We start from the raw sequence: 14,113 nt of genomic DNA on the forward strand, positions 1-14,113 counted from the left end.
CTCGGGTAAAAATTCCTAAAGAAGCCCTCCTCCCCCTGAAACCATGACCACTATTACTGCAGCAAAAACAGTATACAAAACAGCAATTTAGGAGATAGAGCAGTGATAGAGAGTAATCTTACCTGTATGTTCGTATTTGTGGCGTAGAAGAGAGCTGCTTTTCTGGAAACTCTTATTGCATTGATCACAGGCATATAACCCATTCTCAGCTTTCTTGGTCTTCTTACGTGGCACTCGCGAATTTTTTTTCTCTTCCTCTGAGATATTCTTCAAGAGTAAAACACGAGATATATCAAACCCTTCATAAAATGCTATGCAAAGGTACAAAAATGACTGTTTATAAGTCCAACCTGCTGTTTTTAAAATAATTTTTTAATTATTCACATTTATTACTATCCTTAAAGTGAACCTGTCACCAAGAATATTATTTTTAGCTGGTAACAGGTTCCCATAGTCTATGCTATACTGATTTTAAAAATGCCTCTGTCAGCATTCTGAATCATTTCAGTAGTTGATATAAGTTTAATTCACATTACCTGGCTATCTGCCAGCAGCATGTGGTGAGTCCTGGGGGAGGGGGCAGCTGCTGCCTGTTTGTGCCTGTGGCAGTCTGTTCTCCTCCACACTCATGCAGCTCCCTCCTCCCTCCCCACTTCTTGTACACGGCACGTAAATTGAGCAGGTAGGGGAGGGGGATGGTCTGGAGTAGAGGAGGAATGCATGAGGAGACATAGGCACACACAGACTGCAGCTCCCTTCCCCCAGGACTCTCCCTCCACGGTGCTGGCAGAGATCTGGATAATGTGAATTAAACTTATATAAAATATTGAAATCAATCAGAAAGCTTACAAAGGCATTTTTAGAATCGCAACTTGTCACCAGCTAAAAATGACATGCCTAGTGAGAGGTGCGCTTTAAGAATCACCAGTGGTGTCTGTGTATGGTCTACATCCATACACTGTGTAATTACCAGCATAGCAGTCATAGCGGCTGCTACTGGGCCCGTGGGGGCAGGAGGGCCTGGGCAGTCCAGCAAGCAACATCCTGATTAGCTGCAGGATGTTGTATGCTGCTGTGTGGAAAGCAGGAGAACGTTCTGATAGCAAGCCTGGCAGCAGGGTCCCCCATCCTAAAGGGGCCCCTAACAGTGGACTCCAGGAGGAACAGATGCTGCTGTTGACTTATGTCAGAATAAGAAGCAGGGGGCACGGTCAGAGAGTGGGTTCTTCTACCAGCCTCCTCAATTTCTTCCCTCCATGTGGTGCTTTAGAGGTCGGGACATTTGGAGGAGGAAGTAGGGGTACAGCAGACAACTCACAGGAAGCACTACATAGAAGCTTTCTACAGAAAGTCAGTTTATACATGTGATCCTATCCATATCCTATCTAACTATCTATGCATCTAGCTCATCTATCTAATAGCTATCTACAAAAAGTAAGATTATAACTATGAATCTCCCGTGATGTGATCTGTCTATCTAATATGTATCTGTATAATATATAATATGTATAGATAAATATCTTTCTCATATTTTTTCTGGCTACCTATAATCTGTTATTTTTATCTATCTATCTCATATCTATATATTTATACCTGTATACCTATATACCTATACATATATACATATATAAATATATACAGTAAAGAGCACTACAAACCCTATTACTAACTTCTATTTTCATGACTGTTAATCCTCATTTTTTCGGGCACTTGTCACTTCCTCTGAACTCACAAGTGGAAGACAAAGGGTCTCTTAAACTATGTCAGAGAGTGATTCACTGTTTGACATTGCCTACATGCCAGATACTGGCGAGTGTTGCTAGTCATGAAATTCTGACTCAATCATTTACGGTGTTCACCATGGGGAATGTGGCTTTATTCTTGAGGCCAATACAAACCTTGAGCCACCATATTTTGATTTGTATGAGGAAACCACATTCCAGAAAACAGTTTTGTTCGTGTCGCCACATTTCAAGACTCATAATAATTTATTTTTCCACGTATGGGACTTTGTTTGGACTTGTATTTTGCAGAACATGTAATAGTTTTATTGGTACCATTTTGGGATTCATCGTGATTGTTTTTTTAAATTTCTTTATGCAGTGTTTAAAAAATATTTTTGGATGACTTTTTCAGTGGAGGGTCAAATATTATGCTAAACAAATAGGTTTGGTTGTAACAGACATAGCAATACTCCCAACATTTTTCTGCAATGGTTTTTAAATTTTTTATGGGGGAGCCTAACAGGCAAATGAGGAGGGCAGAATTGGGGTCCTTTTGTAGGCTACCAGCTGTCTCCCACTACAAATGGTGCTCGGCAGCATGGTTGCCACACTTACCTTCCGGGCCATTTCTACCTAGCTTGGCATACTGCCAGCATAGTACTAGAAATGGGTAGGGAGATAGGTAGGAGTGGGGTCACCCAAGGATTACAATGAATCTGCACTGCCTATTCATGTTAAAATAGAATTTTGGACCAATTAAAAGAGCATGAATAGTCAACGTGGTGGAGCCAAGTGGTAAAAAAAAATAATGCTTCAGGGGGAGTATATCTCTTAATACACCAAGTAGAGAATATATGGCAGAGTTTATGGGTTGTGCAGTGCCATATCTTGAGCTTTAAGTTCCAATAGTCTAATATTCTTTTAAAAAAGTGGTGGTTGACTTACCGTTGGTGTGAATTCTTCACTTCTTCCTGCTAAGTTACTAGGCTGGTTTCCATACATGCAATTTATTATAGGACACAATGAGATTCCACTGAAACTGTGGTTAATATGTAGGAATGGATAGCAACTCTGAATGCAGCTGTGGAGTACATCCGGCAATAGGCAATTTAAATTACGAGGCCCATGCTGTGGCTCAGGATAAGGCGAGTATAAATCTGACCTGGAACATCTACTTCTGAATGTAGAACGTGTGTGTTTAGAGTGATCTTCACGTGGAATTGACCTCATGTACGGATTGGGGTGAATTTTTGGAACAGATAAGTCCAGCGGTTCTATCTGAGGGTCTTTTAGAATACTTTCTGATGGTGAGTTTGTTTCCTGAGAACTACAGTACTGTCTCGAATGGCAGTGAGAGGTTCCAAGTCTGTAGTCAGGAGTTAAGAAATTTTGTGGACATTTTGGAGATAAAGACTGGTCACATCCATTGCCTTTTAATGTCAGCTGCTCTTTTTCAGTTCCTTTATTCTCCATGATGGGTTTTGTTTGTGGACTGTTTGGATATATGATTGATTTCTTTCCTATAGTTTTGGTAGGGAGGTGTCTGTGGTAGGGTACTATGGTTGTTGCTTTTTGTACTCTTTCAAAGTGCTGGCTAGCATACACAGTTTCTTGTTGGTGCGTTCCACATTGTTTCTTTAGATAGTCCCATTGTCTAATATCATCTTCTGACCACCTGTTGGAACCAATATTTTGCAAATTTCTCCAGCAATCATTGCCAAAATACCACAGACTTTGAGGATTTTCCAACTGTGGACCTAAAGTCATGTCAAAAGAAAGGTTTTCAAGAGATCTTGGGGTGATGTTAAAATCGTGACTGCACCATGTAACATTTGGGGCAGGTAAAGGCTCAGAAACTGGGTGGTATATGAGCCAGTTTTTACTATCCGAGTGTTGAACTTCATTACTATACTTTGGTCCAAAGTCAAGTCCTTCAGGGAGAGAACATGAATGCATTAATGGAGGCAACATAGAGATACTGTCCTTATAGGGAAAACATTTCCTATTGTTTAAGTGAGAGCTGTAAGATCCTGAGTGGGAGAACCTTCTTTTGCACTTGGAACATTCATATGGTTTTTCACCTACAGAAAAAGATAGATCATATTAATAAACTGAAAAACAATTGTACAAAACGTTTGAAAAGTTTTGAACATCTCAAGATTTCTACAACTGTTCTCATGCATAAACCATTTTCCATGGAGCTGTAGGGTACAACTCTAGGTTTGGAAGACAATTTAGATTGGTGACATTGCTCATAAAACTATAAAATTATGAGCTAGCTTAGATTTAATGATTTAGGTGGACATTATTCTGGGCAAGGAATAGGAAATGATATGTGTATATCATCAATGTGACAGTAATAGCAGGTTGATGATAAATGTACTGGGCAGACTTAGGGCATTGTGGTTGGTTCTGAAATATCTGTGACTACTATTGAGGGTATTGTGGTTGATATTGTGGCCTCTTTGGTTACCAGTTGAATTCGTCTAAGTTTGTCTCTGTATACCTGGATATTCACCACTAGGGAGGACCACATATTACCATGATTTTGTGTCTTATAGGAGTTATAGAAAAAAGCCTATTGGTAAATATAAAATTGAACTCCTAAAAAGAAATCTTACGAGACCTTCTTACCTATTGTTAAAATGGTTAATCCTCTCGTAATCGTAGGTCATCAATACCAGACAGGGGTCAAATAAATGGTTTCCCACTAATAAAGCTGATTTCAGCAGCTTAGGTTCCATCAAAATGCAAATTTATCAAGACCAGCATATAGCAATCTATGTCAACTTGTAGAGGCTAAATATTTCAACCATCATGTTTGCCCTAAACTGGTGAACATAATGACAGATTTAGAAAAGTCAACCTCACCACACCCTCGCCCTGCCACTTCTCCTTTTTCAAAAAGTGCAAAAAAACTAATTTAATGTGTGACTTTATTGTTGTTTACGAACAAAAACATGTCTGTAAAGAACTGGAAGAAGACAGTTTCATAACTAGAAGAAGTGGCTGAGTTATTGCAGCTGAGTTAGAAAGCAGAAAATGCAATCAGTGAATAAGGAGAAACATTCCTTAAGGCCCACGAAGTCGCTCTGTACCTGTACAGGATTTACCAGACTTCATCTCGAACTTCTGAAAGGAACGGAGATGCAGAATTTGGTTCAGCAGTTGTAACTAGTGGAGCTAGTACTTAGGACTGTCTACCAATATTTAACTTCAGACATATACAGATTCCTGAAGAGAATTCCCAAGAGAGGGGTGAGAAGCAAGGTTGAATTCTCCTCATACAGCCAACGCCTTACTATACCCTCACCTTCTTGAGGGAGTGGTTAATGATATAGTAGAGGCAAGTTACACAGCCTTTCTGATCTGCTCCCCAACCTCAGGAATACTCTTTAGGTAAGTAATATCAGTTAGGAGGATGGATTAGCTTGACTGTATAGTGCAGCTGCTCTTCTCCATAAAAGTCTTTTTTTTTAGAAGAATGTTGGCTCTAATCCCATAGATAGAGGCATTAGTGAAGTAAAGATATCTAAAAGGTACTGAGTGTGGTTTGTGGGGGTGTCGCTGATGAGAGTTTTTCTTTAACCCCTTAATGACAGCCGTATCGGGTTTCTACGGTGGTCATTAAGGGTACTTCTTCTGACGCGATGCCTTTCTACGGCGGCGCGTCAGAAGAAGATTTTGGAACACTGTGTCTCGCTGGTGCCAGTGTCGGGCTGTGATAACACCGGGGATTGGAAAAACTCAGATCCCGGGTGCTTAACCCCTTTAACCCGCGGTCAAGCATGACAGAGGCGTACAAGTGAGTCCCATGTGGATCGGACCCCGCCGGTGTGCTTACCGGGGGATCCGATCCCTCCTGCCGCAGCCCCGGGTTCCGACAAGTGACCCGAGGCTACTGGCTTCTCTCCCCATTGGGTTACGGCTCCTGGCTGGACCCGGCTGTGTGTAACTGAGCATGCTCAGCATGCGCAGTTACTAACACTATACACTGCAGTGTAAAGGCTTTTAAAAAAAGTGATAAAAAAAAAAGTGATAAAAAAAAGTTACGTTCTCTATTATGATACGACTCTTTTTGCAAAAAATAAGCCATCAACCAGATCTGACAACAGAAAATTACAGAAGTTATGGCCCTAAAAAGTGTTCAATAGTAAAAACAATGCGGTTTTCTCCAAAATTGGTTTTGCAGTATACATCCAGTCCCCATGTGGTATACAGCCAGCCCCCATGTGGTATACAGCCAGCCCCCATGTGGTATACAGCCAGCCCCCATGTGGTATACAGCCAGCCCCCATGTGGTATACAGCCTGCCCCCATGTGGTATACAGCCTGCCCCCATGTGGTATACAGCCTGCCCCCATGTGGTATACAGCCTGCCCCCATGTGGTATACAGCCTGCCCCCATAAAATATGCAGCCTGTCAGTTTTGGCCTAAATGAATGTATTTTCCAAAAAATTCCATAGTTTCTAAATCACAGGTCCATATTGTTTTAACCCATGTGAAACACTTAAAGGGTTAATAGACTTATTAGAAGTTGTTTTACATACGTTGGGGGGTGAAGTTTCTATAGTGGGGTAATTTATGGGGTTTTACTATCATTGAGGCCTTTCAAAGTCACTTGGAAGCTGAGTTGTCCCTCAAAATGTGAGTTTTGGCAATTTTCATGAAAATGAGAAAAATCCCACCTAAAGTTCTGCACCTCATAACATCCTAGAAAAATGAGAGGATGCATAAAATATCATCCCAACATAAAGCAGACATTCCGTAAATGTTAATTATCAAGCTTTTTGGGTAGTTTTACATCCTGTCTGGAAACCAGAAAATTTAAAACTTGGAAAATGAAGAATTTTTACAAAGTTTTGCCAAATTTTAATTTTTTTTCAGAACGAGACGCAAAACTTATCAATTAAATTTTACAACTAACATGAAGAGCAATGTATAAAAAGAAGTAAAATTTGTACACAGCGCAAGTGGTATGAAGAAATTCGGGTGAACACAAATAAATTTACATATACACAATGGTGACAGAGATGGTATGGTGAAGCTTCAGTGATAAACATCTCACCCAACGGATGTGGACTATATCGATTGTAGGCACACCGATAGGATGATGACTAAATCACAGGTGTATAGCAGTGAGAGCTGCTGCAGGTAACCTGTCATCCAGTACTCGTGGCTGTAGCGGATGTAGATGGGTAGTTTAGAAGAGTAAAATAACAGGCTGTGGCCGCGCTGCTCAATTTTCCACATTTAATTCAGAAACAGGGTGGACTACGCGTTTCGGAAGCGGAACGCCTCCTTCATCAGGTCCAAAAATACAATTTCTAAAACAAGTACAAAAGATTTTTTGATACATAAACACAATAGATAATACATAATAGATAATAACACAGCGCCCCTGCCGGCTCGCTATCCTAATATTGTAAGTACTAAACCAACTTAACTATCACTATTCTTGCTTGGGCTACAATAGTAAATCTCTTAATTCAAACACACTTCTGTTATTCCAGATCCAGTCCACTCATTACAGCATAATCACCAATTTACTAATTATATCTCTTTCTTGCAAACAATACAGTGTATAGGACAGCTTTAGTATCCCTACCACATCCACCTGGGGCAGACCACCTGAAAGAGGATTATAGGGTAGGGGTCCCCTCTTATCTATTTATTTGATCCATTTATTCATTAATTTCAACAATCCATCTATTCCTTTTTATATCTATTTATCTACTAATTTATTTATTAAGCCATCAACTTATTTATGTAATTTTACTATACCTACTATACACTCATTTTCTTTGTATATGCAAAAATATGTTTTTAAAATTACTATAATTCTTTCAAAAAAATTTATATAATTGTGAAGATTTTTATGATTTTATTTATTTCTATTTATGTGTACCTTAGAAATTTGCCTAATCGGTTATTATCTATTATGTATTATCTATTGTGATTATGTATCAAAAAATCTTTTGTACTTGTTTTAGAAATTGTATTTTTGGACCTGATGAAGGAGGCGTTCCGCTTCCGAAACGCGTAGTCCATCCTGTTTCTGAATTAAATGTGGAAAATTGAGCAGCGCGGCCACAGCCTGTTATTTTACTCTTCTAAACTATGAAGAGCAATGTGTCACAAGAAAGCAATCTCAAAATCACCCGGATATGTTAAAGCGTTCCGAAGTTATAACCAATTACCGTGACACAGGGCAAATTTGAAAAATCGAGTCTGGTCATTGAGCTGAAATCTAGTGTCGGTGATAAGGGGTTAAGATTAAAAACAAACAACAAAGAAAAAAAAACAAAACAAACAAAAACATCTGGTAATTGACACACAGGTACTGAGCCTAATGCCCCATAGTAAGAGAAAAGTATTTTGGTCCACTGTTTTTGCCAAAACCTGATAACTGTTTTACCAGAATAGAACAGAGAAGAACAATGTAGGGCAATGATAAAAAATGTGCAATTCCAGGCACTTACCGCTATGTATACGAAAGTGTTCTTTTAAGTGATGTTTGAACTTGAAAGCTTTCCCACATTCCACACACTTAAATTTTCTGTTTTCTGTTGTATTCTTCACTGAGGTCTGGTAGAAAATAATAAAGCACCCATCAAAATGTTTATCATAAAACTACACAAAAAAAATCCACTTTTTATGTGAACACGACTGCAACTTTTATATGGATTGTAAAATTTCTATCACTTCTGGAAGAAATTTCTGCTTCTGTTACATTAATGGGATTGTTTTGAACCACTTGAACTTCTGCAATGAAGGCATTACTGTCATGGATGTTTCTCCAACACTTGGAGATCTCCATCAGCTCCATAGAAATGACTGGGTCAGCCCAGCAATGCACGGCCGGCTGCCCTGCTCATCTCGGGAAGCAGCAAGGGGTTCAACTGGAGTACATCAGACCAAATCGTTCATAGTGAGCTATGGGATCCTGTGGATAGGGCCTAACTTGCATGGTGGGAAAAACCCCTTAACTGTGGTAAGTCCCCCAAATATTTCATTACTGACAAAATATCAGAAGCTCCTTGTTGTACCCCACAGTTGCCGAGCATCAGGTTTCCTATGCATAGTGGCCCACAGTTGTCCGGCTCTGCCGCATACATAATAGTGCTCAATATTGTATCTACCAATAAAATACTACCTTCAAAGAGGACAAGGGGGGAGATTAAAGATGCAGGTACAAAAGAATAGGTGGTGAGCACAAAACAAGCTTAATTTTGTATGAATTTTTGCCAGGTTATATCTCTTTTACCACAGAAGTTTCATTTTGACAACAAACAACTTTACTGAAAGATGTGTTGTTACTGCTTCTCCAGCGCTACGTATATTGATAGTGCAGTTTCCAAATGAATCGTCTGAGAGAAGTAACTTCCCTTTCTCTTGCTCTGCTGTCATGTGAAAAAATAAGGCCTTTTTCACACTTGCGTTTTTCATGCGTATGTTCCGCACATGTTTTTGAAGTGCAGAATTCGCATTGCACTGTGACCCATTGGGGCAGATTTACTTACCCGGACCTGTCGCGATCACGCCCTATTGTATTCAATAGTTTTGTCAGAGTTGCATTTTTTCACACACCTGTGCATTTTTTTTGTAATGTGCGCTAAAATCTCAGCATCCTCTACTTTTGCAAGTCACATTCGTTAAAAACACACAATACAAGTGTCAGGATTCTTGGTAGTGGACCCTCTGTACTACCGTGAGCGATGTCGTGGGCCGAAACCTGGGAGCGGTGTCTAAATGACACCTGTTTTCCACCGCAAAGCGGGTTGGACTAGCTCCGGCAGAGTACCACCAGGTGGCTCCACAGGCGCGACTTTGCCAGCGGTGGGGGCCAAGGTGAAGTACAGAATCATAAGGCAGGATCGTGGTCGGGTACAGCCAGGAGGTCGAGACAGGCAGCACAGGATCAATGTCAGGAACAAAGCAGAAGGTCAGGGCAGGCAGCACGGAGTCAAAGTAAAAAATGGAACCAGGGTAACAATGGGAAATCTGCAGACTGGCACAAGGCAACAAGACAAGCTTTTTCTGAGGCATATAGCAAAAAGATCTGGCGGAGAATGCTGGGAGAGGCCGGCTTTTATCCAATTTCCTGGGAATGGCTAGCACCAATGAGCAATGCGCTGGCCCTTTAAATAATCGAGCACCAATACATGTGCGCACTAGGAGGCGGGGACACGCGTGCCGGACTGCTGGATCCGGAGCGTAGAAAGGTAAGGAAGCAGGGAGGGGAGCTGGGGAGCAAGGCATGGGACACCCATGACAACAAGTCTATGGAAAAGCATCATTGTATTTTTAGCTAATGGGTTGCTAGGTGATGTGAAAAAAGGCAGGAAGGGGAATGTGGGTACTAATTGAAGAATCACGTGATTTGAAACACACGCTTGGAAAATGCAGTAAAAATGCAAATGACACACAGGTGAAAAAAAAGCAAAAACCTTATTGGATCCTAGCAAAAATGTGTTGCACTCTGACGTGTTCTGCAACGCAAGGGTCTAAAGGCACTCCATGCAGGTGTTTCTTCAACTTCTAAAAATAGGTGGACCTATTAACCATATGAAACACATTGGGGGATTTATCATTAGGCCGGATGAAGGCGCCAGTTTATGGACTGTCTTAGGAGCCTTTCTGCACGTAAGAGTTATGATAGTGGCTTAGACTTATTGTTTAATTTGTTAAGGTCTGCCAGAAAAACCACAAAAAAGTAAATTGTTTTTGCGGAAGTATTTCCTATACCAGGACGACACTATCATGCAAAAAGTAGCGACTTTTTGAATTATCATCAGACTAAAACATCTGAATACTAGTGATAGATGAGGTGCATGGTAGGAGAATTCTAAAGTGGCAAGGGTGGGGAATAGTCACAAAAAATTGTGCAAACTTTCAGAGATGAATTTCCCCCATTAATTGACCAGCTATTTATGCATCTGCCAAAAAACGGCAGGTTGAAAGGCGTAACAAGCAACGTCTTTCCATTCTGCTCCCTCCTGCTAAGCAATGTACATGCTCAGCGGAGGCAATAAAAGGCTATGAGCAGGGGATGCAGGTTATTGCATCCCTCCCCCAAGCCTCGGATACATCACTCAGCCAAAGGGAGGTCCCCAGTGATATTACTGTCCATATAATTTAGTGATTACATTTATGAAACATACATAAATGCAAGAAAAATTTGAGACAAAGTCCAGCATCCAGGCAAAAAAATCTTCTGTTAAGACATCGACATTTATTAGAAATAAAATCACAATGGTGCCACTTAAAAATAATTAAATCTGATGTGTTTTATTACATCAAGTCCTTATTTTTAAGTGGCATGACTTTGTGTCTACAAACAAGCTATTTAAAGCCTTGTTCCCAGGTAAGACTGTACGCACACCATAGAATCACCTGATGTCTTAAATGCAAGACATTCTTTTAAACATAAGTATATCCTTATACTGTTCCCCTCCATGCCTTGCATCATGTGATCCTAAGGGGTGTGTACAAACTCACCTATGAACAGGGCTTTACATAGATTGCTCGTAGTTCTAGGTGTAGTCCCAAAATCGTTTCATGCCTTTTTAGTGTCGCCATCATGTTTTAACCAATTTCTAATAAATGTGGATGTTTAACAGAGCTTTTTTCCTGAATACTCGTATTTTTCTGGATTAAATGTTTTGCTTCTTTTTAGATTTTACTTTTTGAACTAACATTCTCAGGCTTCAGGCTATGGAGCCAGGGGCATAACTTGAGGGGGTGCAGAGGTTGCGGTCGCACCAGGGCCCAAGGGGTTTAGGGGGCCCTTATGGTGTCACTTTACTATATGAGAAGACTATTAATATAAACCAAACATTATAGTCTGTGGCCTGGCACAGACTTTGCACTGGGGCCCATCAGCTTCTAGTTACGCCACTGTATGGACCCATAGAAAAAAATGAATAAACACATAACAGGTAACACATGCATAATAACATTTGAGTATAGGAAGCCTTAGATTTTTTGTAAATATGTGGTCATTAGATTGTTTCAACAATATATTACAATTCTTCTGTGTTGCTGGATATTGTCCATTTAGTGACCATCTATTACACCCTGCTTGTGGCTGTATTAGAAGTGTAACTGTAAGACCTGTAACACCAACGTGAGTTTACTTATCAGTAAAACAGAATAGAAAGGCTGAATAAGTATAAATAACAACATAGAAATGCTAATAAATAGTGATGTACAGTTACTTCTACAGAACAATTGGTCATTAATTACATTACCAATTTTTTTTCCTTACACCAGTCCCTGATGCCAACGCGGTTCACACGCCACAAATTGACCTCAAACACAACTAATTGTATAAGATAAAGTTAACCTATTTGTGTCTTCTTTTCTTACTCAGAACATGAGAGAAAATTGGGACTTCTAGAGAAATCTACTGCATAAAATCTAAATTTAGTTTTGGGAGGATGTAATTGATCTAAGTGGTTTATATATTTTGCATTGGAGTTTCAAATGCAGAAGTCTTGTGCTACTTATACCCTTTTATTGGCTGCGTCTGCTCAGGACTGTTTTTTTTTTTACACAAAAATTGCAACCTTTTTGTACATCCACATCTTGATATAAAATATATATTAGGCGTAACACTGTAGAAAATAGGCAAACTTTCTTGGGTGGGTGAAATGTCGCAATTTTTTGTACAAATATTCACAAACAAGACAAAAAGGGTGCAATAGTAAGAAAAAAAATCTAAAAAATGAATATAATGACCCAATATGTTGTAATAAGTCATACAGGAAGGGATCTTCTTCATGCAAACATCCCCTTATTTTCAGGTTTATTGAAGACAAAGAAGATTAAAACAATTACAATTCTAGTCAAACTCATGTTACGTAATAGAATATATTTCCATACCTCTGAGTCCTGCTGGGAAATGTCCAGACAATGACAAGCATTTAGAGAAGAGTCAAATGGTAAACCTTTGTCTTTGGAGCCATAATCCTTTCCACAGTGACCGCATGATTTCACTTCTGGACCTTGAAGAAAGTCACAGTAAGTCATAAGAACTAACAACTTTCAGATGCCATGCATTTATATCCATACTGGGGCATTAGGGCAGTGAAATAATTTTATTCCTGCATCTACTAATCTATATGTTTTGAAAATCTATACATTGTGAGAAGGCTAAATTCACACTACAATTCCTTATCTCCGTTACCTCCTTATCACCATTAAAAAAAGAATGGAGGTTTAATGTATCAGTTAAAAAATTCCATTGACATTAAAGAGAACCCGTCATGCAAAATAACCCCCCTAAACTAAATATATTTTCATAAACTGCCATTAGAGAGCATTGCCTCTATCCCTTCATTGTCCCTCTACATGCCTGTAAACCTAAGCAATGAGGTCCTAAAGCTGTATGCAAATGACCTGTGAAATGTCCAATGAAGCATTAGCATATTCAAGCTGTCCACTCTATTCATGGGAGGCACAGCCACACCCCCAGTGCATGACTGACAGCCTGTATAATGGTGTGAGGCTGTATAATGATGTGCTTCCTGGTGCTGGTGGCCACGCCCCCTGCAGCCTGTGTGTGCATGTGTGTGTGTATAGGAGAGCTACAGCAGCTCCAGGCAGCCATGTTACAGCAGAACATGTCAGATTCATGTGTAGCTGATGTCTGTGTCTCTCACCTGTATATTAGGAGGATGCAGCACACACACTAGCCATGCTTTACTATACATTACACACAGACATGAGCAGGGGGAGGGGTAACAGGGGTGACATCACTGCCTCTGACCATGTGACCAGCCTCATTTACATGATAAAAAATAGATGATTTTACAATGAATAATGTATGAAATAACTAGATAAAGGCTGGGATGGGATCCTTGTGAGCTGCTCCAACAGGTAGTAGTGACAGGACAAGTGACACAGACCTGATGACAGGTGTCCTTTAAGGTAAATTTGATGTCATACATGGATAACCTATACCTGTTAGTTAGGCAGGTATAGGTTATCCATGCGTTTTTTTTTTCAAACCGAGGAAAAGTCAATGGGACATTTCAGTAATACGTTAAACCTCCATTCTTTACTTTTTCAACGGGGGGGAAGGAACGGTAGTGTGAATAGAGCCTTATTCAGATTATGAGACCAAAACACAAAAGCTGAGCAGATAGCAATGTATGACTGCTTAGGGATTGCAATGAAAGTGCAAATGTATCAATGGTTCTAAAATAGTAGTAACTACAGTTCCTGGAATAGCAAAGTATCTCAAAATAATTAGACAAATTCAAATTAATTTCTAATGAATTGAAGTGATGTAGTAGCTTATTCAGAAGTGTGTGGGTTCTGGGAAATAACATGTGGGCACCAGGGTAATGTATTATATACATTGTATAGTAATATACCAATG

General features: G+C 39.8%; 1 protein-coding gene across 1 annotated transcript in view; it reads right to left on the minus strand.

Annotated features, from left to right (window-relative positions):
* Nucleotides 1-14,113, minus strand: part of LOC140117801 (uncharacterized) — a 63,134-nt gene that overhangs the window by 3,570 nt on the left and 45,451 nt on the right. Inside the window, exons 3-6 of the mRNA XM_072134895.1 lie at nt 12,613-12,734; nt 8,208-8,313; nt 2,670-3,805; nt 123-267 (exon numbers count right to left, since the gene is read on the minus strand). Of these exons, the coding sequence (XP_071990996.1) occupies nt 123-267; nt 2,670-3,805; nt 8,208-8,313; nt 12,613-12,734 (1,509 nt within the window). The remainder of the gene's footprint in view (nt 1-122; nt 268-2,669; nt 3,806-8,207; nt 8,314-12,612; nt 12,735-14,113) is intronic.

Source organism: Engystomops pustulosus, chromosome 2, assembly GCF_040894005.1.
Source record: "Engystomops pustulosus chromosome 2, aEngPut4.maternal, whole genome shotgun sequence".
NCBI classification, from domain to species: domain Eukaryota; kingdom Metazoa; phylum Chordata; class Amphibia; order Anura; family Leptodactylidae; genus Engystomops; species Engystomops pustulosus.